Genomic DNA, 27,292 nt, shown 5'->3' with positions numbered 1-27,292 from the left:
GTGTGGAGGCTGAAAAGAGGAGAGTTCATCGCATCACTCCATTGCTTTCCCTCCGTCTTTATCAGACGGGTGTAAAAGTAAATTTTAAGGGGCTTATTGTCCGTCAGGTCTTAATTGCCTATATTGGACATGAATTGGTTTATACGATTCGAGTTTTACGCCCTCACGGCTTTTTGATGTTTGCGTGTTTAGGTGGTATCAGCCATCTGCACTTATGGTAGAATCAAGAATGACCAAGATCTTTAACGTGCCATTGTGGTGACACGGGGGTGGGAGATGGATACCGTCTCTGGGTCTGCACATAAAGTTGACCCGTGTCCATCCCGGCCCGGATTCGAACCAGCGACCTCTCGATCACAAGTCCAGTGCTCTACCACCTGAGCTACCCGGGCCCCCCTCAGACGGGTGCAAGGGGATGGGACGTTTTGACAGAACCTCCTCTCTCATATCTAGCGAGATGGGAACACAGCGAACCTAGCCTGACAAGCAAGACTCCGTGGCGCAACGGTAGCGCGTCTGACTCCAGATCAGAAGGTTGCGTGTTCGAATCACGTCGGGGTCATGGCATATTTTTTTTACTGGGCATCATCAGGCGATCCTTTGACTATTTGTCAGGGGATGCCTTCAGGTAGCTGTACATTTCGATTGACGATATTATATGCATCATCTCCGTAATACAGCCTGCCAATCTTCCGTTGTAGACACATGTGTTTATGTGGCGTTGCATTATTGTCTGTTGTTGGAAATATTATGCCCTCGTATATTCGATATACACTCTTCAAAAAAAGTTAAGGATCGGTTGAAAAAACGGATCTAATTATAAAAAATTGCCAAAAAATAAACATCGACATAATCATTAAAAGATTAATGTGTTTGAATTAACAAATGAACAATGAGTCTTGACCTAGAATTTTGTTTGGCTAAAGCCACACTCCACCAATGACTTATTTCACTAAAACAGCAAACCAACCATATGGGACACACCCACACTAGCATTCAATAACATTAAATGACACTTACGGATCACATGAATTGCTATTTAGCACGCGTACACCACACACCAGTTCTCGTGGTTTATTCAAACCTCGAGCCATCTCTCTCTCTCTCTGTCTCTGTCTCTCTCTCTCTCTCTCTCTCTCTCTCTCTCTCTCTCTCTCTCTCTCTCTCTCTCTCTCTCTCTCTCTCTCTCTCTCTCTCTCTCTCTCTCTCTCTCTCTCTCTCTCACTCTCTCTCTCTCTCTCTCTCTCTCTGTCTCTCACTCTCTCTGTCTCTCTCTCTCTCTCTCTCTATATGTATAGCCTACAACGTGTATATAGTCATGTGAATAGTTTCTCTGCCTTGCTTATCTTTTGTAATTGTTTTACGTATGTATATATATATATGTATTCAAGATTAGAATAGTCCCTCTCTGGGCGAGGGCTGGTTGAAAAGAAGCTCGTTTATATTGCTTATGCCACAACCCTCGTAAAATAAAATTTGATTTGATTTGATTGATTTGATCTCTCTCTCTCTCTCTCCACACTCAAGGTTATTATTTTATAATGCATACATACAAACCATCACGGATTATTGTTCGACCATCTGGGACTCTGCCAGTGCTGACATTTTAAAACCACTGTACAGTCTACACAGACGAGCACTAAAATCAGTTCTATTAAAACAATCCAGTCTTGTTTTCGACGATTATAAAAAACTTAAGATTTTGCCTTTAAAAGAAAGATTTAAATCAAATAAAGGCGTGCTCCTTCACAAAATCCTTTCCGGCCATGCACCGAGTGCTTTCATTACAAAATTTAAAGCCAAACCAAGCCGAATATTCAACGTCCCCATTCCGCGGATAGATCTCTTTAAATCAAGTTTAGCTTATTCTGGCAGCGTTTTGTGGAATTCTCTCCCGGAATCAGTTCGAGTCCCAACAAGTCTCAATACTTTCAAAAAAGAGTTCGGGCAGTCTGACCGGTGATTTCGTTGTGTGTGTTTAGCCTTGAGACCGGTGTTATATTTGAAACAGTTCTTTGTGTTAGTGTGACATCTTTTAACATACATGTGGCCTGTGCTGGATTGCTAGTATTATCTTTGACCTGTGGTTTAATAGCTGATTTACCATCAGCGAGGTGTGTGATTCAGACCGGTGATGCGTTGAACAGTCCCGCCGTAATTTCGTGTGTGCTTAGTTCTTCATTGAGGAGTGAACTACACTGCTTTCTGGTGTACGTTAAATAAAAGTCACGTTATCGCAACCTCTGTCTTGGCGTCTCATTTATGCTTCCTGGCCTATTTTCCCCCTTCCACTCCACCCTATCACATAATTAACAATGAAAATAAGAGATACTTGGATAGCCCCCCGCGGGTTAGGGGGAGTCCCATATTGGTTGGGACGAGAAAGAATTTACCCGATGCTCCCCAGCATGTCGTAAGAGGCGACTAACGGATTCTGTTTCTCCTTTTACTCTTGTTAAGTGTTTCTTGTATAGAATATAGTCAATGTTTGTCGTCGCGATATAACCTTCGTGGTTGAAAACGACGTTAAACACCAAATAAAGAAAGAAAAGTCAATGTTTGTAAAGATTTTAGTCAAGCAGTATGTAAGAAATGTTAAGTCCTTTGTACTGGAAACTTGCATTCTCCCAGTAAGGTAATATATTGTACTACGTTGCAAGCCTCTGGAGCAAATTTTTGATTAGTGCTTTTGTGAAGAAGAAACAATTGACAAGTGACTCTATCCCATCTCCCCCCTTCCCTCCGTCGTGATATAACCTTGAATGGTTGAAAACGACGTTAAACACCAAATAAAGATAAGGAGGGATATGCTTAAGATGGTCTGATAAAATGTTGTGGGTAGTTTTAAAAAGCGACGACTTCAAATGCAGTATTGTTGCTTCATATCCATGCACCAAGCGCAGCTTGCCATCCGAGGTCTATATTAAAACTTTAAAAGTCTCTTAATTGTTCATTTGAGGTATTTGACAAGGGAAGGGTATTCATGTTGGAGTTTATCAAATGTATGACGGTTTGAAAGTGGCTTGAGTTTAAATCACACTCCAAAGTCAAATGAGCAATGCTGAGGTCAGATTGACAAGTGCAGCTAATCTCTTAGAATCGGTCATTCACAGCTCCTGCCCGTAGGCTGTTAATCCTTTTCGTTACACGTTGGCATGCATTATAAGATGTTATCGTTTTAATAGGCCGGGGCTTCTTGAATGAGCCAGCCAGAACTTGTTGCCGTGTGTATATTTGTTCTTCCATTCTCTCCAGAGAAAAGAGTCTGTAAGGCTGCTAAACTCAGAAGAAGACGATGGCAAGTCTAGCTGGGAGGCGCCTATGCCCTTGGCAGCTTCATTAGCAGCTATGTCTGTTCTCTCGTTGCCAGACACGTTCACGTGTGCTGGACACTAGACCAAGTTAATTTCGCTTCCTTTTTTTGTAATTTTATTTTCCAGCTCTTCTATGGCAATGACAAGATCTTGTTTTCTTATTTTTTGTTGTTTCTCAGGGAATCAAAATCGATTTACTTATGTAGCCAAGTGCTTAACTGGCTACTAATTCATTATAATGTTTTCTGTCATTTCTGTCTTGTGTAAGTTTTGCTGATCGCTTTACAATGTTTTCTGTCATTTCTGTCGGGGGCCCGGTAGCTCAGTTGGTAGAGCACTGGACTTGTGATCGAAAGGTCGCAGGTTCGAATTCGGGCCGGGACGGACACGGGTCAACTTTATGTGCAGACCCAGAGACGGAAGCCATGTCCCACCCCCGTGTCATCACAATGGCACGTACAAGACCTTGGTCATTCTGCCATAAGTGCAGGTGGCTGAATACATCTAAACACGCAGACACCTGGGTAGCGCGACTCCGTTGCTGCTAGCTTTCCACTGGGAGGAAGCGACCCGAATTTCCCAGCGATGGGACAATAAAAAAATAAAAAATAAAAAAAAAGTTTCGCTGATCGCTTTATAATGTTTTCTGTCATTTCTGTCTTGTGTAAGTTTTGCTGATCGCTTTATAATGTTTTCTGTCATTTCTGTCTTGTGTAAGTTTTGCTGATCGCTTTATGTTTTCGATATGCTCAGACACCTGGAGATCGTAAACGCGCTCAATCGTCTGTGTCCACTAGAGAATATTGTCTTTGTTCCTTTGACGTCAAGCCGCCCTCCCAGGGAGAGACAGGTGTTTCGGGCTTGCAGCAATTTCAGGTTGCGTGTGTGTTTGTAAGATTGTGATTTGTTTACTTGCTTGACCAATGAGATGCCATGTCAGTCTTGTTAGCTAACTTTTGATTGGTGGCTTTGCCCACACCTTTTTCTATGTACATCATAGCATTTTGAGATTGTGGAGAGAACTGATAACTATCTGGAACAGAGCGGACGTACTTGTTTTTGTACTCTATTATCATAGATACAGAATGATGTAGACTGCATTTTTACTTGTCGTGTGGCCACCCGGCCATTGGCTGGGTCGGCGAGGAAAGGAACAGGAATTAAAGAGATGTGAACCAAAAGTCATGGTTTTTCAGAGTTTAATTTTGCATCAAGTGATTCGTCGGTCATTCCCTACACGTGTGTAAAGTCCAAAACGAGAGCAAGTGATGTTCGTTCAGTGCAAGACACTAAAGAGGCACCCACATGGTGTACTCCATACTTCGGGGTCTACTTACTACTAGGTGACAACATCACCTAACTACTACTTGCAATCACTTATATCCTCCTCCTTCCACCACATCACACTTACAATTTAACCAACCAAATGTGTCTTCAGTGCAGCAACATAGGCGTACCTGCATCTGTTCAAGAAATTGCTGTATGACCCAGCGGAGAAGACGATAGGCAAAGAAAGAGCACTCTTTGTGGTGGTGACGGTGCTCCTCGGCTGCTTTTTATTTCCAACACTCCCGATAGAAGCAGCGCCCTGACTGAGAGCATTCACTCACTTTGATAGTACGTACACGTATTAATTACCATACTTATGATGCGTTTTCGAACAAATCGTGCCGTTATGTCTAGATTGAGGTACATGCAGTAGATTCCCCAGATTCTTCAGATTCGTCAAATTCACCGGAAACTCCCCCCGAACGGTCAGATCAGTAGCATCCCTTTAAGTACACAGTTACGAATGTTTTTGAGGATCCCCGGTCGCGCTTTGCAACTCCAATCCCGGAAACTCGCAGATTGCGACACACACAAAAACATACGACTTTGACTCTTTTACCTATCTCCTTTGTCCCTGCTATACAGCCGCTCGGCGCGGCAAATCCGCCCGCTGTTGTCTATATGCTTTACCGCACCACCCACCCGGCCACAGATACCCGATCCCGCCGCCCAAACCTTATAACCACCAATGATTGAATATGATTTTTTTCTGGGTTATTGAATGTGATTTTTCATGGTATATTGACGTTTACCGGGCGCGCTTTCTAGGTGGTTAAAATTCCGCCCCAGATCAGATTGCTGGGAAGATAACCTCTCTTATTGTTGAAGGGCTTAAAGACACGCACTGTCCTTCCCGATCATGTTGACTGAACAGATCTGTATTTGCTTTCATATAGAATAAGAGCACCTTGTTACTTGGACACAAAACGAAAAAAACAAAACCTTTCTGCTTTTTGTGCAAAGTGGCGGTTGTTTTGCTGAATGAATGTTGAAAATGTTGTAAGAAATTCCCACTCTGCGTTCTGACTGACTATTGGGGCTTAACGTCCTCTGGGGTAACTATTATGACCTATATGGGACATGATGCCGGGTTGTACGATAGTAAGAGCTGCGCTCAAATGGATGGATGTTAATAACATACAAAATCACCAGCAGATCGGTGGTGGTGCACATGATCACCGTGGATAGCAGGAGAAGGATTGTATCTTTAACTGGGTGTTTTTTTTAGTCTCCGTAGTCCATACCCATTTGTCACACTGCGCTCAGTGCTAGTCGCAGTCACGACTGCCACCATGACTTCAGGTCAGTTATGTTGAAAAGGAATGACTGACCATAAATGTTTTGGAATTGGTGAGTGACCGATATTTCTTTCTGTCTGTTACAAAGTGTACCGTTATGTTATCAGATAATGCGGCATTTCATTCGCGGTTGATCGTGAGATGAAACAGACTTTCTCATGCGTTGGAAACACTGACGCTTATTTCGGGACTCCCTCGCGCATGCACACACATGCACGTATGTATGCATGACTGAACTAATGCACACATAAACACAGATGCAACGACAAACACAGAAAGACAGACATACACACGCGCGTATACACAGTGACACACACGCAAACACGTACGCACGCGTGATTCCCCCCCCCCCCACACACACACACACACATACACACACACACTGACTTCGGACACACACACACACACACAAACTGACACACACACACACACACACACACACACGTACACACACACCGTCACACAGACTATCAATAACACTAATACTAACACACACACACACACACACACACACACACACACACAAACACACACACACGTACACACACACACACAGAGACTATCAATAACACTAATACTAACACACATACCACACAAACACTTCGCACACGTCCTCTATAACTGCCTTGACTTATTTCTTCTATCCGTTTTACAGCGTACAGTTCCGCTCCCCGAGTCCCGGTGTAACACGAAATGTTAACTCCACAAAAAATTGACTCCGGAGTAAAAATTTCGTACGAAATATTTACTCCGAGTACACCTGTCGTACGAGAAAAGAACTCCCCAAGACACGAAAAAAGTACTCCCTCTACGAAATTTATACTCCCCAAATTGTTTACTTCCAGTAAAAATCTCGTACGCGAAAATGGTATGCGAAGGGATGATGCCAATATGTTATTTCGCGCAAACGAATGTCGCGCTACCCTCCCTCCACCCCTTCCACCACCAGGACTAACAGGAGACAAGGGAGTAAAAGTTGCGTACACCTGGCGTGGGAAGTAAATTGCTCGTGTTAGGGTGGAGTAATTTATTTGTTATTTATTCGTCCGGAGAGTAACATTTTCGTACAAAATACTTACTCGGAACACTCCTGTCTTGGGGAGTAATTTTCTCGTGTTATGGGGGAGTTATTTTTTCGTAAAGGGAGTAACATTTTCGTACGAAATTTTTTACTCGGGAGTAAAAATCTCGTGGAAGTAATTTTCTCGTGTTACACCGGCCACATCGAACTATCGTTCGCTCATCGATCAACATTTAACCATTTGACAGATAAGCGTGACTGAGTCAAACGGTACACATTTACCTTAAACGACATCAAACAAGGTCGCAGACGATCATTATCATTCGATATCCACTCGGGAACTAATTCCGTTAGTTCTTGGACCAACAGCCAATCAGCTTTGCTTTTGATCAGGCTGATAAAGCAAGTGTCTGGGATAAAATCAAATAACTGCGGTTATTGCCTGAGAGCCCTTTGCTAGTGTCCATGTGAAAATGGATACCTTTCTTTGAGAGTATTTTAAACAAGTCCATTAGCGACATTAGCATGTATTCGACAAGTACTGCGATCACTTACTGAAGATGGGGGGGGGGCAGCCTGTATTCAGTCTTTCCTTTTTCTAGCTCTGAGTTCTCAAGAACAATGAGACCCCTCTCAAATCATTTACTTCAGATGCGAAACTCCAAATCAAAAAGAAGAGATGTTGGATGTGTTGACTGATGATGTTGGTGCAGTCTTATCGGATTAAAAGGGTTTTTTGTTGGGTTTTTTCAGTCACAATCGAGCCGCAAATGCATCTGCTTTTTCAGGACTAAGAATTTATATTTTTAACACACAAGGATCATAATAGGCCATCATTTTACACTGCATTTTAAGAAAGAACAGAATATTCACTATGCGCGCGGTACTTTTCTGGAATCGCGTAGCACAAAGTTGGAATTCCTAAAATGTCAATTTCAACAAAACGCAGCTCATTTCCGGAACAGCGCCAATGACGAGATAGGCCGCAACATTAATCATTGCTGCCACGGAGTTGTGTACCTTACAAAGATGGCTGCTTTTCGTCAAACTTTTGTTTTCCATGCTGTATTTACTGCGATATGTAGCTAATTGCAACTTTCACACAAGCCGTGCGATCTTTGACGTGTAGCTCACATTCTTTTAAAACTTAGTATTTTTTTTCTTTTAGAATGTAGCTTTTCTTATAAAGTCAAGGAGAAGGCTGAAGTGTAAAAACCAAAACAATGAGCAAAGGACTGTGCCCCAGCAAGAGCACCATTTATGTGTCTAACCTGCCATTCTCCCTCACCAACAATGATCTGCACAAGATATTTGAAAAATATGGCAAAGTTGTAAAGTAAGTACTTCTTACAAATTTGATTTCGCAAGGTAAAGCAAAGAGAAAGTTCGTGTTATGTTGGTGAAACTGACAACTGTAACTGTAACTGCCGTGTAACTGTAAGGATTAGTGACACGAAAAAAAACATGCAGTTATTGAGTTAATTCTATAGGGAGGACGTCAGCCGGGAGTCAGCCAAAATAAACTCCAGACTGAATGTTTCCCTGCCAATTTCAAGAGGTACTATTATCTAGAGGGAGAAAAGGGTGGACTGGGTGGCCGAGTGGTAACGCACTTGTGCTCGGAAGCGAGAGGTTGCGAGTTCGACCCTGGGTCAGGGCGTTAGCAATTTTCTCCCCCCTTTCCTAACCTAGGTGGTGGGTTCAAGTGCTAGTCTTTTGGATGAGACGAAAAACCGAGGTCCCCTCGTGTACACTACATTGGGGTGTGCACGTTAAAGATCCCACGATTGACAAAAGGGTCTTTCCTGGCAAAATTGTATAGGCATAGATAAAAATGTCCACCAAAATACCTGTGTGACTTGGAATAATAGGCCGTGAAAAGTAGGATATGCGCCGAAATGGCTGCGATCTGCTGGCCGATGTGAATGCGTGATATATTGTGTAAAAAAAATTCCATCTCACACGGCATAAATAAATCCCTGCGCCTTGAATATGTGCGCGATATAAATTGCATTAAAAAATAAAAATAAAAAATTAATCCCTGCGCTTAGAACTGTACCCACGGAATACACGCGATATACGCCTCATATATTGATTGATTGATTGAAAAGCATGTCAAGATCATGCAATTAAAGCAGATTTGTGAAAAATTCGATCGAATAACCCCCAAATTCGACTTATTCGAAAAATGCACCGAGTGGTTACGTCAATAAAAAAAATAAAAAGATTTTGATTTAAAGGTTATTTTAAAGTCAAAATACCATTTTTTGTCACAAATAAGACTCCATGCATGATTGGAATACATGGTCCAAATATCAATCAGCAGCACTTTGGTCAGGAGGGGGAATAGTCAGTAATGAGTTTATGTGAGATAAACAAAGCCGGGTGACGTCCTCCCTATAGCTGCATGTCCTATTGATTTATTTTTGTTTGGGACAAATGTCCTATCACTTTTGCATTGTCCAGGACATTTGTTCTGTGCCACCTCTCATGGATGTGAGCCCCTGAACGTGGTCACTCTTCTTTGATACAATATGACGTCACTCCTATTGGGCTAATTATGGAGATAGCCTCTTTACTACTTTAGACTTAAAGTTTTGATTTTCATCAACGCCCTGAATGTACTGATAAAGTGATATATATGTATTGTGATAATTATCACGAAATATGATAGTTCAAAGGTGAATATATTTGTCTGCGGAAATAAACCGACAAGAATTGTGAAGCAGAGTAATTAACTGATGTGATGTTGGAGATTTGCAACATGAATTGATTGTTTGTGTTTTGGGAGATTTTATGAGTTTAGAGTTATTGGTTGGGCTTGTGCGTAGTGCGCCCGTGATTTTGAGCATGTGTGATCTAAACTATGACTGTCTGTCTCACTTGCGACACTTATTTATGTCTGTTTGTAATATAGTTGTCGCTCAGGATGCAGTTCATTGTATATTTTTTTAAATCTTTAAGTTTAACTCAGTTATTATTTAGGCACACTAGCAGTTTAACTTTAAGCGCAAACTGTTATTTCAGATATATATGTGGAGTAAAAATGTTAGAATTTAGTCATGATTTTTGGCATATTAATAATGTATCCTAATTGTTGCTGTATGAACTTTGTGTTACACTTGCAGGGTGACTGTGGTGAAGGACAAGGAGACGCGCAGGAGTCGTGGTGTAGCGTTCGTCTTATTCCTCGACAGAGACTCTGCCCACAGAACAGTTAGAGCTCTTCATAAAACACAGGTAGATGTGCTGAACAATCTCTATCTATCCCTCCCTCTCTTAGTCTCTCTCTCATCCTCCCTTCCTCCCTCACCCCTAGCTACCTTTTATAAACAAAATCATTTATCCCAGCGAAGCTGGAGGTATCCCACAAACGCTATACTGTAATCGACTTGAGAAATGTTCATGCTGATATATACATTATAAAGAAAGATTGGTTGTGCCCTAACTGGGGCTACAGTTGGGGATGGAAGTTCACCAACAATTGGGAACATACTAACTAAAATACGGTGGGTGACATAAGACTATTCGATTTTTGAGCAAACACCACCCAAGGCCGGGGGAGTGTGTGTGAGTGTGTGTTACTGTTAGTGTGTCTGTCTATGTGTTTGTGTGTTTTGTGTGCACGTGTGTGTCTGTGTGTATGTGTGAAAGGGTTTGCGGGTGTCTGTCTGACTATGTGTGTTTGATTATGTGCGTGTGTGTGTGTGCTTTTTGTGCATGGATGATGTGTGTGTGATTGAGTGTGTTTGAACGTGTTTTTGCATACATGTATGTGTGTGTGTGTGTGCATGGGTGTGTGTGTGATTGTGTGTGTGTGTGTGTGTGTGATAAGAGAGAGAGAGAGGTGCGATTTGTCCTTCGCGGAGGGGGGGGGGGGGGGGGGGGGTATGCAGTGCCTTGACAATGCACTTCTACTTAATTTACTTTTAACTGTGACTGTCAGTGTCAGTCGACTTGGCACAGAGCTGTTCAGACTCAGAGCTCATGTTGATGTGCTGGACAATCTCTCTACTCCTTCCCTCTCTCTCTCATACTCCCTCCATCCCTCGCCCCTAGCTACCTTTTTTAAAATGTTATTTATTTATTTGTTAGTGTTGTAACTGTCAGTGTCAGAAAATTTTCCTCATTCCTGATGGAACATAGGTAAATAAAGATAACACATGTATGCTGTGGTGTGTTATTGACTCTGTATTTCAAGGGACACTGGTAAATTGGAACATCATGGTTCACTAATACTACTGCTTTCTGATTATCACTAAAACAGTACTGTTATTTACTTATAAACACTTAACATGACTCATTACACGTAAAGTGCAGGAAATGTTGTTACAATTACTGAATTAGAGCTTCACTCTACTAAATTGTTTTTTGTTTTTTTCTGCAGATGTTCGAGCGCACCATCAATTGCACCATTGCCAAAGATAACGGACGTGCCCCAGAGTTTATCAGACGCAAGGAGTATAAAGACAAGACCAGATGTTACGAATGCGGTGTAAGTTTATCACATTGCATGACATGATTTTAATTGTGAACTTTTTATATTGCACTTTGTGATTTGTAATTTGTATATATCTATATATATATGTACGACTTGTGTCTGTGTGTCTGTGTGTGAGTTCGCGATGCACGGCCAAAGTTCTCGATGGATCTGCTTCAAATTTGGTGGGCATATTCAGGTAGACCCGGGACAGGACACAACCTGGTCGATATTTCAACACGTGCTCGCAGCGCGCAGCGCTGAACCGATTTTGGTTCCACCTCAGCTATTTTGGTTCCACCTCAGCTACCCGGGCCCCCATACCGACACACCAAAGCCAAAGTTCTCGGTGGATCTTTTTCAAATTTGGACACCGTATTCAGCTACACCCCGGACACAATATCATCGATGAGATATTTCAACACGTGCTCTCAGCGCGCAGCGCTGAACCGATTTTGGTTTTTGTGTTCATTTCACCATTATAAGTAACTCTTCCTTATCTTCTCATCTTCTCCAGGTTTTCAGCGTTTACCTCCCTTCCTTCGTATGGTGCACTATGGGGCATCTTCGGATATTCCCGGCGTTCTGTTACTATTTTTAGAAGGTCACCGCAGTGTCCAGAACGTAAATTGGACCCGTAAATTATCCTCACTGTAAAAGTGCAAAGGTCGAATCAATTTATAGCCACGCGAAAAATACACTGTCATCTATCTCTCTATAGATACGGCTTCTCTGTGTTTGTGTGTGTGTGTGTGTGTGTGTGTGTGTCTCTCTATGTGAGCAACACCTGGGGATTGTTCAGTTCTGTTTGTGATGTGCTCTGGCGGCTTTTGTGTATTTGTATGTACTGGCCTTCCTTTGAGAAGCCATAACAGTTCAAAAGGGCTTACAGATAAGCTCTAAATTGCTCAATCCTGTTTGAGTGGAGTTCGCCTCCAAAGGTGATTAACACGGTTACATTCGTCGACAAGGATGGGACTCGATATGGTCAGGAATGGCATTATGGCCACTGAATCATTTTCGTGCTGTTCCCATTCCACGAATCTGGGAGGGACCTAAGCTTGGCGGGTCCATTGTTCGGACCCGGCAAAGCCGGCGTACGGCTCTAAGTACTTCTTCCCGGCGAAGCCGGCTACCCGGCGAAGCGGGTATTCATTCTAGTATATATATATATAGGTAATTATTTAAAAACAATCTCCTCATTGCTCAAAAGTTTTGATGATGAATATGGATATGGCCATGGCTCAGAAATGGCGTCGAACGCTAGTTTCACTCGCTTCGTTTATTTGATCGCTAATATCTGTTAACAGAGCTGCAATTGGAAAACAGAAGCACATTACTCATTAGTTGCATCGGAGACGTGTTTACGTTTCTGTTCCCACCCAGAACGGAATGCCGTTTGACGTATTTTGATCACGACGATGCATTTAGTGCGGAACACAGATTATGTTTTAGTGATTTTTTTGTGACATATCAACAGAGGGTGCATACAGATCAAGTTTACGTCTAACTGTGGGGGGGACACATGTGAAAACTGACGTTTCTAAACTCCAAGCAGCCTGCAGATTTTGTTCAAAAAACGGTCTTTGCGGAGCCGAGCAGTCAGCTGGAAACACCTGAAGTGATGTTCATAATGAATTGTCATAAGAATGCTAGCGGAAGAATCTCTGTGTATTATCAGCTATCGAACAACTTTCATCGTTTAACTGTATTCATATTTATAATCACAACACTACGGAGTATTATTTGCCGAAAGAAAAATTTAGATTTGCGCGACGGTTTGCTAGTAATCAGAGCCAAACTGGTGAACTTAAAAATTGTTGCAAGATGACAGCGTTATGAACTACATTTTGGATCGGAGTTTTCGGTCCTAGCACTGTTTTATCAGTCATGTGACCTTTGTTTGCGCCATTTGCAACGCTTGACTTGGAGTGATCAGCTGGGAAGGTGCGAGATGGAAGAACAACGTGGAGAAAAAAAAGGTAAATGTTTTGTCGTAATTTTTTTCGATAGTGTTATGAACTGCGTGCCCTTTAGTTTTTGCAGAGTATTTTGTGGATTGTGTCACAATGCATTAGTCTACGACTTGTGGTGTTTGGAATGTATGTCGGATTGATTCTTCTCACATGTTGCCAGAACAGACATTTGGAATTATCACTTTTGAAGTGAAAAAAACATGATTTTTGTCATCGATTGGTGTACGATTTGTTGCTAAGTGTTATGAACATACATTTTTGTAGGTATTATCGAAGGAACCATTCAAGAAATAATAACAAAATTCATATTTTTAACAACGATTTTGAATAACTTTACAGTTTGACTTGTCTTCACTTCAATCGATTTCGGCAAAGCCGTATGTTCCCATTGTTCATAACTTTGCAACACAAAATTTGTATTCGAGGCATGCGGGTTCTGAATTAATAGATTTCTTTGTTTAAAATATGGTATAAAAAGAAAGAAAAGGTTCAGTGTTACTTATGCTGTGTCAGCTTTGATATGGTTTTCACTGGAACAAAAAAATGCCCTTGATGATTTAAACAGGCGCAGTTCTTAACTTTACACCAGAGGTCTACTGCCTGATTAGTGTGAAGTTTTAAACAGTTACCAGATTCTTCTTGTTGATAACTATTTGGTACATTCTCGCAGGAAGACATTGCGGCAGATATTGTTGTTTGCTTCTTTTCATTTAAGACCGCAAGAACACTTGACTCTGTGTTTTGAATGTATGTTCATAACTTTACAGAGCATGCTGTTTTCCAGAGTGTCGTAAGGTTATGAACTGCCTGCAAGGAATGAAAACTTGTTACTTTGTTTCTTTTTTCCATTCATTTGTTCTCCAGCTTGGCATCTGAACATTTCATCCAGATCTGGGTCATAATCTGCTGCTTGTGCATTCTTTGGTTGAATTGAATTATTTTACTTCATGTGTGTTGAAGAATTCTGGTGTAATGTTATGCACAGTCAGGATGACACTTATTAAGTTATTAGGAACAAACAAGCACTTGTTTCTTACTATAAGTCGTCTTTCTTACCCCAGTTATTTAGATAATGTTGCCTTAACCAAAATATTTTTTCATTTGAGTTAAACTTCTCTCAGTTCATAACTTAACAAGAGCACAGACTAATAATTGTTGCAAAGTGATGAACAGCATACTAAAGGTTCTCCTTTTTTACATTCAGTCAAGTAATGACTGAATGTCTTAACATTGGCGGAGAGTGAGGTCTGTCTCCAGATGTATGTGTGTGTGTGTGTGTGTGTGTGTGTGTGTGTCTGTGTCTGTCTGTCTGTCTGTGAAAAGCATTTCTCAAAAACTACCGGACGGATTGTTATGAAAATTGGTACAGGAATTTTTGGGAGCATTTGCTTGAAACATATTTTGCCGATTTTTGATAGGGTTCATTGATGACGTCATATTTGCCTGTGTTTGTAAAAGTTGAGGGGGCATTCTCACGGCCACATTTGTTCATCAATTTGATTGAATTTTTTGTCACACAGTGTTTGACTCGGTCCAGACTATGGGATTGCATTTGAGCTTTCTACCTTAAAAATTATTTTACGAAATGTTCATTCAAAATTTGCCATTTTCTTCCTTTTTTCAAAGATCTAAAATTGATTTGCAAAAGTTATAGCGTTGTATTCCTTATTGACTTCTGTATCCGAAAATATAAAGTGTTGTTGTGTTTTATTGATAATTTTGCTAAAAGCTTTTTTGCAAGACTGATACCTTCATATGTGCCTACCTAGAGCCAACATTAATTACTGAGATAACCTTTCTCTTGCTTTTTCAGCAGCAATTAATATCTGTTTTTTTCTGCAGTTTCAGTGCAATCACCAATGTTTGACTTCAGGCACTGTTTTGTTGTTCATAACTTTACAGCAGATTTCAGATGTGGATGTTAGCTGACCTAATGCTTAGAGATATCTGTTAAATTCTTTTCTTTTACAGTCTGTCTATTGAGTGTGCACGTTTTTATTTGCAGACAAATTAATTTCATGGGTTCATGTATAGTAGACAAATTCTGTTGTTTATAACTTTCACACATAGCGATGTTGCGACTTCTTGTAGGCATGCAGGTAATGCAACTTTTGATTTTCCCAGATATTGCATATCTGCTCAGGCAGTCAAAAAGAAACCACAAATACTCCTTTGAGGATCCTGATAGCAAAGATGAAGGCGGACCTGCAACTTCTGGAGAGATTTTGTCCAGGTGGCAGAGAAAAATCAAGAAGTTGAGAGAGGCTGGGCCTGATGAGGAACAATCCTTCAGGGAGAAGGAGGGACAGAGGCTCAAATGCCAAAGAGGGAAAATGTCGGAAGAGCAGAAGGCTAGAAACAGGTTTGATAGCTTGCTTTCTTCTTTTGTGAGTTTTGTATGTTTTATTTTGGTGTGTGTGGGAGAAGGGGAATGAGAGGTCTTCTAAAACATGTTGAGGATGTTGATATTTTGTATATTACGTGTTGTTCCTCAGTGTCTAAACTCTTATAGCCATTTACAAAGCACTATACCCAGAGTTGGTCATTTTATGATTGTTTTACCTAATATGAACATTAACTGTATGTTTCACCAACAGGGCTCTTCAACGTCTCCGACAGTATAACTACAGACAGAGGAAGAAGCGAGAGGAGGCAGCGGCAGTGACAAGGAGCGACAAGGACAAGCTGAAACAGCAGCAACTTGAAAGGCGGAACAAGAGCCGTGAGTACATGCGTGAATGGCGCACACATCATACTCAGCAAAAACGTCATCAAACAAATGAAAAGTGGGTTTTACTTGTATTTTCAATTTGTGAGAGGTGGATGCTGATTATAGTGACCAATGAGGATGGGGCAGGGGTAAACCAATTATGTAAGCACATTTTATTCCATAGCAAGCTATCAGGTGTGTGTTGTTTTTAGGCACAATTGGTGTGTCTGCAAGAACAAGGAGATCATAAATACAGTGAGTGATCTCATTTTTAAAACTACCTATGTTAATGTAATGTTGTGTCCCGTTTCAGGCGCATGGCCAGGTACTGGGCATCCAAAGTGCAGAAGGAAAACGCTGAACTGACTGACCGAGCTGGTAATTATGAATTTCATGTTTACAATGCATGCCCTGTTGATTTGCCTTGCTAAGCACTTTATTGGTCCAGAAGGACATTGTTAGGGTTACATGTCTCTTCTTTTTTTGTTACTAATAGTTATAGAAAGTGACGGCTGTTGTGAGAACCATACATTTTGTTTAGATTCACAGCGAGTACATGATTGCATTTTAAGGTCTAGATAACTTACTTATTTTTCTTTCAACCAGCAGAACCTACATTAGGATCTGATGACCTTCCATAGAAGCGGGTGTGAAGTGACAGGCAACATCCTGCAAGTGGTGCATATCTCAAACTTAATTGGAATAAGATATTTTCAAGCCAAGAGTCTGTTGGACCAATCTACAGCTGGCCTGTTTGCTCCTTGATGTTTTGCATAACATAACGCCTTCCTCTTTCTGCTCAATTTATTAGATGATATTGGTAGCACTGTTAAGATCTAAGTTCTTTTATGGATGTTACTTCACATAGTCATAAAGTAACGTGGAGGATTATTATTCATGTTCATTGTTGTGAAATAATTGCAATCATTGTGTTTCCAGGTTGTACTTCTGGTTCCCTTTTTAAGACCCCGGAGGCTGTACGGAAGGCAGCGTCTCGTGCCAGCCTGCCAAAGGACCCTATCAAATTTGCCGAGGCGGTGGCCTACAAGATCCATGCAGCAAGCCTCCAAGAGTCCCAGGAAACGTGCAGCAATGAAACGTGTTGGCGTTCTTGCACCGTTGAACTTGTTTGAAGAAAACATGCAAAATCACATGTCCTCACTCACCCAGAAAAAAGACAAGGTTTCCAAAGAGAAACAGAAAAGGCGTTTGGCGGTTTGCACATCCTTGTGCAGATGTCACAAAACAGTGTTCTCCAAGTGAGCAAGCTCCTTGGTCAATGCTGGCATTTCGTCAAGGTGGCTAGCTGTCTGCAGATAGAAGAAGAGGAGATGGACAAGGCATATTCCGACAACATGATGGGCCTAAAAAAAACAGCACCATGGAAACAGGATACCCGATGAGCTAGTTCGACTTGTGAAGGAGTTTTACGGAAGACCAGAGGCCTCTGTTGTGGTTCCAGATAAGAGGATGGTGAAGAAGGACCTGGTGCCAGTGTCATGCCTGCCCAAATCATTGAAGAGGTTCTTCACGGATTTCATGCAGGAGACAGGTTTGTTTTGTTTTTGTCATTGTTAATCATTCTCTGGATCACTCGTGAAACTCTAATTGATATACCAAGGCAAGGGTGAGTGTTGTGCTTGAGCTAGACCTGAGTTATGAATCACAACTAACTTGTCATTATTACACCCCCGGTATAGGGGTGTGTATAGGTTTCGGTCGATGTGTTTGTGTGTTTGTGTTCGCATATAGATCTCAAGAATGAACGGACCGATCGTCACCAAACTTGGTGAACAGGTTCTATACATTCCTGAGACGGTCCTTACAAAAATTGGGACCAGTCAAACACACGGTTAGGGAGTTATTGGTGGATTAAGATTCTACAAGGACTTATAGAGTGACATATTAATGGTCAAAGGGAAATAACCTTCTCAGTTGGTGGCAGTGAGAATGGTTATTTCCCTTTGACCAACGGGGGTGTTTTTCCTACCTCGAAGGAATTTCTTGTTTATCATTGTGTTGCTTTATTTTCAGGTGGTTGCGACATCTCCTTCGCCACATTCAAGCGTCTGAGGCCACAGCATATCCTGACAGTTAAACACCTGAAACAGACAAGCTGTGTCTGTAAGACATGCGCGAACTGTTCGCGTAGAGATTGGAAGCGTTGGTTCCACTGTGCAAGGCTGCAGGAGTGGATTTGCCAGCAAGCCCAAAAGAAGCCCTGGACCGCACCCTGTGCAAAGATGGGGACCGCGTGTCGAAGCTGGCTTGTGCGCAGAGATCGAAGGTGCAAAGACTGTGGCATTCCCCAACTGCTCTCTGCATTTGTATCACTTCCCCAAGACAAGATCGTAGCCTGGTTCCATGGATGGTGCATGATGCATGAATAACATCACCAAACAGGTCAGTGCTTATACAAGAAAAGGGCGTACCAAATATCATAACTAAAGAAGTGCAGTACTTACTGATACAACACATGCTAAAATATAGTTATTTGCAACAATTCTGTCTTAAGTGGCTATTACCTGATGTTACTGAGATCCTGTCACTTCATTGTGCATCTTTTGTTGCAGGGAAACGTTTCCATGTTGCTTCATCAGCTGGAACAGGAGATGCAAACATATGGCATGCACATCGCGACTGCTATGTGGCAGTACCAGCAGCTCCGGCAGCTGCGTGACCAGTTGTCTCAGGGTAACATCCTCACACTGATGGACTTCACCCAGAACTACAGGTGCGAGTTCCAGAATGTCCGTCAGTCACCTATTACAGGTATGCCCACTCGACACTGTATTTTAGAATGACAGGTCTACAGGCTGTATCATTACCTACCTGATTCGTTTTGTTATTCAAATGATCACAATGGTCATGCATGTGTTTATTTTACAGTTAGATATGTCTCTTGGCTGAGTTGAACATAAATGTGATGATAGAACTGAATGAAGGCTTTCTTTGCCAGCCCTTGCTTGGAATGATCTTCAGAGACTGAGGTCATAAACAGTGGTGTTTGACATTGACTTTTCTGCGTTTCAGATGCCCGTGTGGTGATCTCACAACTGAGAGTGTGGTCATCATGGCAGAGAACATGCCGAAGGATGCCTGTACTGTCCACCACTTCAATGAACGTATCCTGCATCACCTGAAAGAGAAGCAAGGTCTGAAGATCAAAAAGCAGGTGAGTCTTGATTTGTTTTGCTTTTTTTTATCGTCGTACAGGATATGCTGAGCATGAAGGTTTTTATTCAAATATACTGAAGGTGCATGGCCTAGTTTTTCATTCTTAGTTGTCTTCAGTTTCAGTTCACGGATGGTGCAGGTTGCCAATTCAAGAGCAAGGAGCCATTCATGGACATCTCCCACTCATCCAGTGACCATGGGATCGAAATGGAGCGCTCCTTCTTCGGTTCGTCCCATGGCAAAGGACCCTCTGATGGTGTGGGTGGTGTGGTCAAAGCAGCTGCTACACAGGCTGTGCTGGGCAAGCAGGTGCATCAATATAGAATTATAGGCTATTGTTTTGCTGACTCTGCTTTGCTGTTTTTCAGTCTTTCTGAGTTTCACAATTTATAATGTTCGGTTTCACGCTATGTAAACCGCCCTGATATGGCCCTTCGTGGTCGGCTGGGCGTTAAGCAAACAAACAAACAAACAAACGCTATGTAACAGGAATTTTGTGGAATAGCTTGAATATTATATTGATTGCCTTGAGCCTTAAATTTGTTTAAATCTGTCGCTGTCCGGTGAGTGCATGATACTGGTTAAAAATGATCATACACTTATGCTTTTTATTTACAGGCTGTGATCAGATCTCGACAACCTTCACAGAGGATCCTGAACAGCAGACCTCAACAGCTGCCGTGTCTTCCTTTGGGTGGACAGGGAGGCGATTGTCAGAGATCGCCCTGGACGTTGCCCAAGAAATGCGCTTCCCCAGACGCTTAAGCTCCATTCTGTTCGGTCAACAGACGAGCCGAATGTTGTGGAGTACAGGGGCTTGGCATGCCACTGCCAGGTCTGCATGACTGGTGAGACCTGCCTGGAAATGGAGAGCATCCCAGAGGGCGTGTGGCGTCGCTGCAAATTCTGGCCTCTAGGCAGCGGGCTGACAACCAACAACCCTCATCGAGTCCCCTCTCCCATGGTAGGCAGCAGGCCGACAACCAACAACCCTCATCCAGTCCCCTCTCCCATGGAAGGCAGCGGGCCGCCAACCAACAACCCTCATCGAGTCCCCTCTCCCATGGAAGGCAGCAGACCAACAACCAACAACCCTCATCCAGTCCCCTCTCCCATGGAAGGCAGCGGGCCGCCAACCAACAACCCTCATCGAGTCCCCTCTCCCATGGAAGGCAGCAGGCCAACAACCAACAACCCTCATCCAGTCCCCTCTCCCATGGAAGGCAGCAGGCCAACAACCAACAACCCTCATCCAGTCCCTTCTCCCATGGAAGGCAGCGGGCCGACAACCAACAACCCTCATCCAGTCCCTTCTCCCATGGAAGGCAGCAGGCCAACAACCAACAACCCTCATCCAGTCCCCTCTCCCATGGAAGGCAGCGGGCCGACAACCAACAACCCTCATCCAGTCCCCTCTTCTCCAATCAGCACCACGCCTGTCCAATCAGCTAAGAGAAGGGACCTGTTCAGCTATTTGCTTGGCAGGATGCAGGCCATAAAAACAAACAGAACTGGCAGAGTTTGTGCATTCAGAATGCAATATTCTGATTGCATCATATGCAACTGCACCAAGGCCCTTCAACATCTCTCCCCAACCTGCTGACCCTCTTTCCTTACCCCTGTACCCTTTTGATGCCCCCGCAGCTCATCCAGTCACCATCAAGCCTGATGGCAACTGTCTGCCACAATGTGGGTCCTTGGCGGCTTTTGGCTGTCAGGAATTCCACGAGGAAATGCGAGTGAGGATCACATGTGAACGAATCACTCATAGAGATGTGTACCTGAGCAACACATTTCTGGCTAAGGGCCTATTTGCTCAGCCTGCGCACAGCATCTCCCGGGCCTACGCCTTCTACTCCGGAGACCTGCCAAAGAATGTCGACGAGCAAGTTGTGCCACAGGTTTTCGAGGCAGAAATAATGACCATCAAGAACAGGAGCCGCGACATGGGGATCTGGCAGCTACACGCCTTAGCAAGCGTGTTGCAAATGCAGGTATATTCTGCCTACCCTTAAGGCTGAGGCTTCAACGTCGGGCACGATCTGCACCGTCTGCTGGAGCCGCGAGAAGCTCCTCTCCAAGCCACTGAGCCGTTCATCATCCTGTGGACAAGCACCCGTGGGGATGACGCACCACCTGGACTCTAGTCTCCAAACCATTTTGTGGCTTGCTTACCACCTGGTATTGTTGGTTAATTAATTTTGTTGGCATGCTTGGACCACTTTCACTATTCACTCATGTTCTTGCATTTGGCTTTTTTTATGAAGTATATCCTGATTATCAATAGCATCTTCATGGGGAGGGAATTGTTGGTGTAATATTAAAATTTCATATATTTTCATAATTCTTTATAAAGGCAAGATGTTGTGATACCATTTTATTGTATAGAAAAGTAGGTATTCATGGTTGGTTTCATGGAACGTTCTGCCCACTTCTGCCAGGCCCAAGATTTGCCCAGGAGACTTCATCCAGGTCAAGCTCATAGTTGGGAAGGGCTGTTTGTGGCGCAGGTAAAAAAAATGTTTACCAACTCTCAATCTCTGCATGCCTTTTTATTGCCTTCAGTTTTTGATAAATGCTTTCAGATCTAAGAAAGACAGATCTTAAAAATGAGGGAGTCTTAACCCTTAGGCTGGTTGTCGCGACATATGTCGCGCTACTTTACATATACTGTCACCTGGTTGTCACGACATATGTCGCGCTACTGGCTCAGTCTGTTTGGTCGGTTCCAATTACCTCCCATGGATGCGAAAACCTATATGACCGTTTTTCTTTATTTTTCTCTCTGTTAATTCACCAGTGGTTATGTAACATGTGTAACAGAATTGCACCAGTGTAAGGGTTAAAATGGACGTTGAGTGACATGCTATGGGAAAAAAATGAGAACAACCAAGGTCTTAAAAAGGGGGAAGTCTTAACTTAGAGGGTCTTAAAGAAGGGATCTGTAATGAACAGGAAGTTGAAATTACTGGAGCAGCTGACTTGTGGCCTGATAATGGGCCTAGCTGTTTATTTTTAGCATCAAACATCTCTCTGATTGCCATTGCTCCTGTTGCAGGTGACAAAGATCACAGGTGAGGGCTGCTGGGGCAGGTACCTGGAGAAGGTCCGGGATGGATGGAAATGGCCAGCTGGGCCAGTGTCAGAGTTTTGTATTCAGTTGACTGATGTTATGGCAGTCCTCCACAACTACACCACTCAAACATATAAGCGTGCAATTGTGTTCAATTCAACTGAAAGTTTAACGTTATGAACATCTGAATTCATAATAACAGGGCTTTCTGTGTAATATAGTTTGTTTAAACATGCTTTTCTGCTATTTAAACCATGCGTGTTTGCATTTTGCTCACAAATTCTTGTACAGTCCTTTTTCTGTGTCCATCCTGTGATGTAATGTTATGACCATTTATATTAAATGTGTCAGTATTTCTTTCCAAATTGTGTAATTTGCTTTTGTCTCACAAGAGTTATGTTCTGTAACCTTAATATTAAGCTGTTGTGTGATCTTTCAGCCAAAATATTCATATTTGCTCAAAATTCCATACAGTTTGTCGTAAAGTTATGAACTCCACCTCTTTTTTTTGATTAATGGCCAAGTACTTAAAGTTGCAAGATTTTGTATAGCATGAGTGTATGTAGTGTGCCAAAGTTCTGCAAGATTTGACTGCTGTGTTTGAAAAAGTAAATTGTCACGTCTAAAGTTAACAGCAAATAGCAATGACAGATTTCTCTGCCTGTGGGTGTATTTTAACTTGATTTTTGGCTAGTTGTTAATGAATTGATAGTTTCTGTCAGTTGACTAAATCTTTCACTTGACTTTTTCTGTTTGTTTCTCTTAAAAATGAAATTCACAGTGCTGGTTATACAAGGGTCTATGGCATTATGGGAGCTAGGTTTTGCATGTGAAACCACTCGGAAGTTTGCTTGTGATATTTTGGGTTGGTTTATGCATTACTCATCTTTATTTTGCTGAAGAAAAGGTATGATTGGATCTTGATAGTCAAAGCACCCTCACATTGGTGTAATGTTATGAACTGCATGAGCAGGCATTGTTTCTCTAGGCTTTTGGCTCACACTGCAATCCTTATTTTGTACATACATTTTTATTCAGGAGTTTTCTATCAAGTGCAATGTTTGTTTTACATGGAATGTAGTATGATTTCACTGAATCATTGTTTTAATCTTGTGACATGTTGTTAGTGTTATGAACAGCACATGAACACTATTCTGTGTACAATGGATGAAATAAATGACCAATTTCTTCAGGACTTGTTGTGTTGGATTTGTTACATTGTTCTCCTCAAACTATACCATATAAATGACACATTCTAACAAAATCACCTTTTGTCACAACTTTCGACACCATTTCTGAGCCTTGGCCGTATATATATATACTAGATGATTACCCGCTTCGCCGGGTACCGGCTTCACCGGGAAGAAGTAGAGCCGAATACCCGGCTTTGCCGGGTGAGTGGTACACCGGCTTCGCCGGGTGAGTGGCGCACCGTACGCGATTGACGCCACACGAAGAAAGGGAGATAAACGCGCAAAACACTGGAGAAGATAAGGAAGAGTTACTGGGAATGGATGTACAGAAAAACCATAAAAACCAAAATCGGTTCAGCGCTGCGCGCTGAGAGCACGTGTTGAGAATTTTCATCGACCAGGTTGTGTCCGGGGTCTACCTGAATAATTATGCCCACCAAATTTGAAGCAGATCCATCGAGAACTTTGGCCGTGCATAGCGAACACACAGACAGACACACACAAGCCGTATATAGATATAGATATATATATATATATAGAGAGAGAGAGAGAGAGATAGATATGGATAACACTTAACAGGATTCCTGATTAGGGGATTCATGCAGCCATGTCGTTTTCATTGCTGTCACAGTTTTTACACACCATGTAAGCAGGTATACATTTTCATAAATTGATAACTTCAAGTTCTTTCAAATATCTACATGTGATTATGTAAATCATGTTTTACATGAGTTTGTGTCTTTCTGTAGTTGTAAGAAATATGTTTGCTAGTTTTTCTTGTTACACTATTTTTTCTTTTTTTCTTGATCAGTTCTGTTTTTCTTGTTCTTGTTTCTGTTGTCATTTTCTTTTTCATGAATTATGTATTTCTGTTTAGTCAATTGCTTTACTTATGTTTTTCAGGATTCTGGTCACCTCAGTTACCAGTGCCCGAAGAATCTGTTGGGTGAGCGTGAACCGCCCCCAAAGAAAAAGAAGCTCAAGAAAGGGCATGGAGATGGTGATGATGAAGAACAGTATGTATATCTTTGTTTACCTGTTTTTATACCCTACCCCCCCCCCCCCCACATTATGGGAGAGTGTATGTATGGTTCCACTCTGTCCGTCACTCCTTCTGTTTGCACTAAGGTCCGTGGTGTTTGGCTGGGTGGTAGCCGCATGCCGCTCGCCACAAAAACTCAGGTCACTAGCTTTAACGAAAGACAAGATATACCAGGAACACTTTCTAGCATCTGCTGTGTATACAAATGTATTAAGCATAAGCTATATTGCTTATCCAAATTAAGTACAACAGTTCAGTAGAACCTATTAATAACGACCACCCAAGTGACCTACCAAACGTGGTCGTTATTGACAGGTGGTTGCTAGGAAAGATTAATTATATAGAATTAAAAAAAACTTCATCGTAGATCCTTTTTGGTGGCCATAATTGGTAGCTGGTCAAAATAAAGAGGTGGTCGCCAGGGCAGGTTTGACTGTGTTTTGTCCCTTGAATGTTCTAGTACCTCCAGCATGTGTAGTTGATCTCGAAACAACACTTGTGTTTTGTATGATTCGAATTGTGTGTGTGGTGGGTCAGTGTTTGTTAATTTTGTCTTCTCTAAAAGGAAATTAATTTTTAGATACATGTACCTGCATATTCAAAAACATTTAACAGCATACATACACTTTTAAAAACTGTAAAATGTGTCAGTTAAAGTCAAAGGCCGGTCAAATATCCAAAAGCATTGACATGTAGGATGTCTTCTCACACAACAATTTTTTTTTGTATCCAGGACATTTTGACCGATGTATAATTTGAATCCAGGTCAAGCTGACCGGCTGTCCTCTCTGTCTGGGAGCTACACTGACTTTATGATTGGTTGCATATTTGAATAAAACTTTGAACGTTTGTCCTTACAGGAATTCATCTGACTCTGAGAAAGAGGACAGTGGTGCCATGGACAGCCTGGCTGCAGCTGTCCAATTCCAAGTAAGGAACACCCTTGACTTCAACATATCATTTTAGCACTTTCAGTTTACCACTTTTCTTTTGGAAAAGCTAAAGCCTATGCAGATAATAGGAGTCATCTCACAAAGTCCCTGTGATACTGCGTGGTAAACAACTGCCAGTTTACTGTTGTTTAATTTCTTTACCAGTTACTTTCATGATTAACCCTTTGCCTCCCGCACAGAATGATGTCGTCTCCTGTGCACTTCCTAGAGCATGGGAAGTAACTCCATCAATTTCAAACTTGAAAAAAGGGTAGCAAAGTAACCACAGCATGTTTTCCAAAAATGTAAACGCTCAAACCGCACAGGAAGCAGGTAGAAACAGAAACATATACATGCATTATATTCTTCTGTAGGTAATATGGAAGCTAAAGTAAAAGTTGGTAGCATGGTGCACAGTGGGCATTTCCGGGCGTTCTTGGATCTGTATATGGGATGTTTAGCGGGCTGTATTGGGCGCTGTGGAGGGCGTTGAATTAAGCAAGCTGTGTCCATCCCAATGTCTTTTGAAGTGTGAGCTTTTTCTGTAGTTCTTGATTGCTTCCTCTCCTCACTTCGATAACGTATCTTTATACACCATTGCTGCAGTTTTCAGAGTTTTGTACAAACATGACAATCTTTCATATGCTCTTTATGAACAAACTTAAAGACCTTCAAATCAATTGTTTGTGTGCAGCAAAGCAAGATGGATGAAGAAGCGGCCATGTACAGTCTGAGTGCAGCGTCAACGTCGTTCAACACTGACGAACCGCGACGCAAGCGTTACAAGAAGGATGCTTACTTCAGCGATGAGGAAGAGCTTGATGATAACTGACACTTTGGTGGGAGAAATCTGGACTGTGCAGAGGATAGGCTTGGTGATAGTGCTTTTGTTTCATGTTCAAATGATGCAGTGAGGAGAATACTACAAAATCTTAATTTGTTTCCAGAGGGAACTGGTTAATGAAAATCAGTTGATGCACAGAGTTGTGTGTGTGAGTATGTGTCTTTGTCTGCGTGCCAGTGTCCTGTAGGTTTTCTGAGTATGAGCAGTTAAATGAATGTTTCTGCCTATTTTTAAATGGATAAGTGTAAATGTTGGAATGAGTATAGTATGCATCTATATAATGCTATAATTTTGTACAGATCTGACAGAAAGTTTACAATAAAAGTAAGTTTCTGTCTTCATTTTCTTTTATTGTTTGTGTGTGTGTGTGTGTGTGTGTGTGTGTGTGTGTGTGTGTGTGTGTAAATTTGTTTTAAAGCTCTAGGTTTATGGTATTGAAAAAATAAGCTAACAAAATTCATCTGAGGCAGAAGATAAACACACAGGACTGCATTCATCATACACATTGAAGCTGCGATTCTTTAAGGGATTGCTAATTATTTGATTAATAGATTGAATTCGACCTCCACCATTCTAAATGGGCAAGCCCACAATGTGCATTCCTTTGATGAGTAATACAGAGCGTCGCCCTTATTTGGCGGGTATATCAGTGTTGACAATCACATCATTATTTGCAATTTCACTAATAAAAAAAGTTGGAATCAATGAATAAGGTGAAAACTGTTTTTGTATTCTGCAAATCAGGTGTAAAGAGGAACTGCTGCTGTGACTGATATCCCCCAAAAAATGTACCACCAGATTTATCACCCATTACATAGGGCAGTTGTTTTGCATCGCCCATTATGGGGATGCATTTTGAAAAATCGCCCTTTGCAGGTGAAGTGGTTGAATTGAATGACAGCA

General features: G+C 41.9%; 2 protein-coding genes and 1 non-coding gene across 4 annotated transcripts; all 3 read left to right on the top strand.

Moving 5' to 3' along the window:
• Positions 1-490: 490 nt before the first annotated feature.
• On the top strand, positions 491-562 carry Trnaw-cca (transfer RNA tryptophan (anticodon CCA)). The gene has a single exon. It is a non-coding gene; the product is annotated as a tRNA-Trp (tRNA).
• A 5,320-nt stretch (positions 563-5,882) lies between these two features.
• Positions 5,883-26,730, top strand: LOC138964128 (zinc finger CCHC-type and RNA-binding motif-containing protein 1-like). 2 transcript variants are annotated; one of them, XM_070336014.1, is made up of 6 exons: positions 5,883-5,993; positions 10,091-10,202; positions 11,350-11,457; positions 24,475-24,587; positions 25,474-25,543; positions 26,240-26,730. In XM_070336014.1, exons 1-6 carry the CDS (start codon positions 5,980-5,982, stop codon positions 26,375-26,377), a joined length of 555 nt encoding a protein of 184 aa, XP_070192115.1. In that variant the 5' UTR covers positions 5,883-5,979; the 3' UTR covers positions 26,378-26,730. The 2 variants fall into 2 exon arrangements, with proteins under 2 accessions (XP_070192115.1, XP_070192114.1); XM_070336013.1 differs by lacking the exon at positions 5,883-5,993 and adding an exon at positions 7,959-8,298.
• LOC138964127 (mucin-20-like) lies at positions 19,927-24,450 on the top strand. Its single transcript, XM_070336012.1, has 2 exons — positions 19,927-21,815; positions 22,364-24,450. The coding sequence occupies exon 1, from the start codon at positions 20,147-20,149 to the stop codon at positions 20,906-20,908; it is 762 nt and encodes a 253-aa protein (XP_070192113.1). The 5' UTR covers positions 19,927-20,146; the 3' UTR covers positions 20,909-21,815; positions 22,364-24,450.
• Positions 26,731-27,292: the final 562 nt, after the last annotated feature.

This window comes from Littorina saxatilis, linkage group LG4 (assembly GCF_037325665.1).
Source record: "Littorina saxatilis isolate snail1 linkage group LG4, US_GU_Lsax_2.0, whole genome shotgun sequence".
In the NCBI taxonomy this organism is placed as follows: domain Eukaryota; kingdom Metazoa; phylum Mollusca; class Gastropoda; order Littorinimorpha; family Littorinidae; genus Littorina; species Littorina saxatilis.
This window is presented reverse-complemented; position numbering and strand designations above follow the sequence as displayed.

Coding starts and splice junctions, on each gene's coding strand:
- LOC138964127 (XM_070336012.1), top strand. CDS start 20,147: ATGACTGGTGAGACCTGCCTGGAAATGGAGAGCATCCCAGAGGGCGTG.
- LOC138964128 (XM_070336013.1), top strand. CDS start 8,186: ATGAGCAAAGGACTGTGCCCCAGCAAGAGCACCATTTATGTGTCTAAC. Junction 8,299..10,090: donor AAATATGGCAAAGTTGTAAA/GTAAGTACTTCT, acceptor TTACACTTGCAG/GGTGACTGTGGTGAAGGACA. Junction 11,458..24,474: donor CCAGATGTTACGAATGCGGT/GTAAGTTTATCA, acceptor TATGTTTTTCAG/GATTCTGGTCACCTCAGTTA.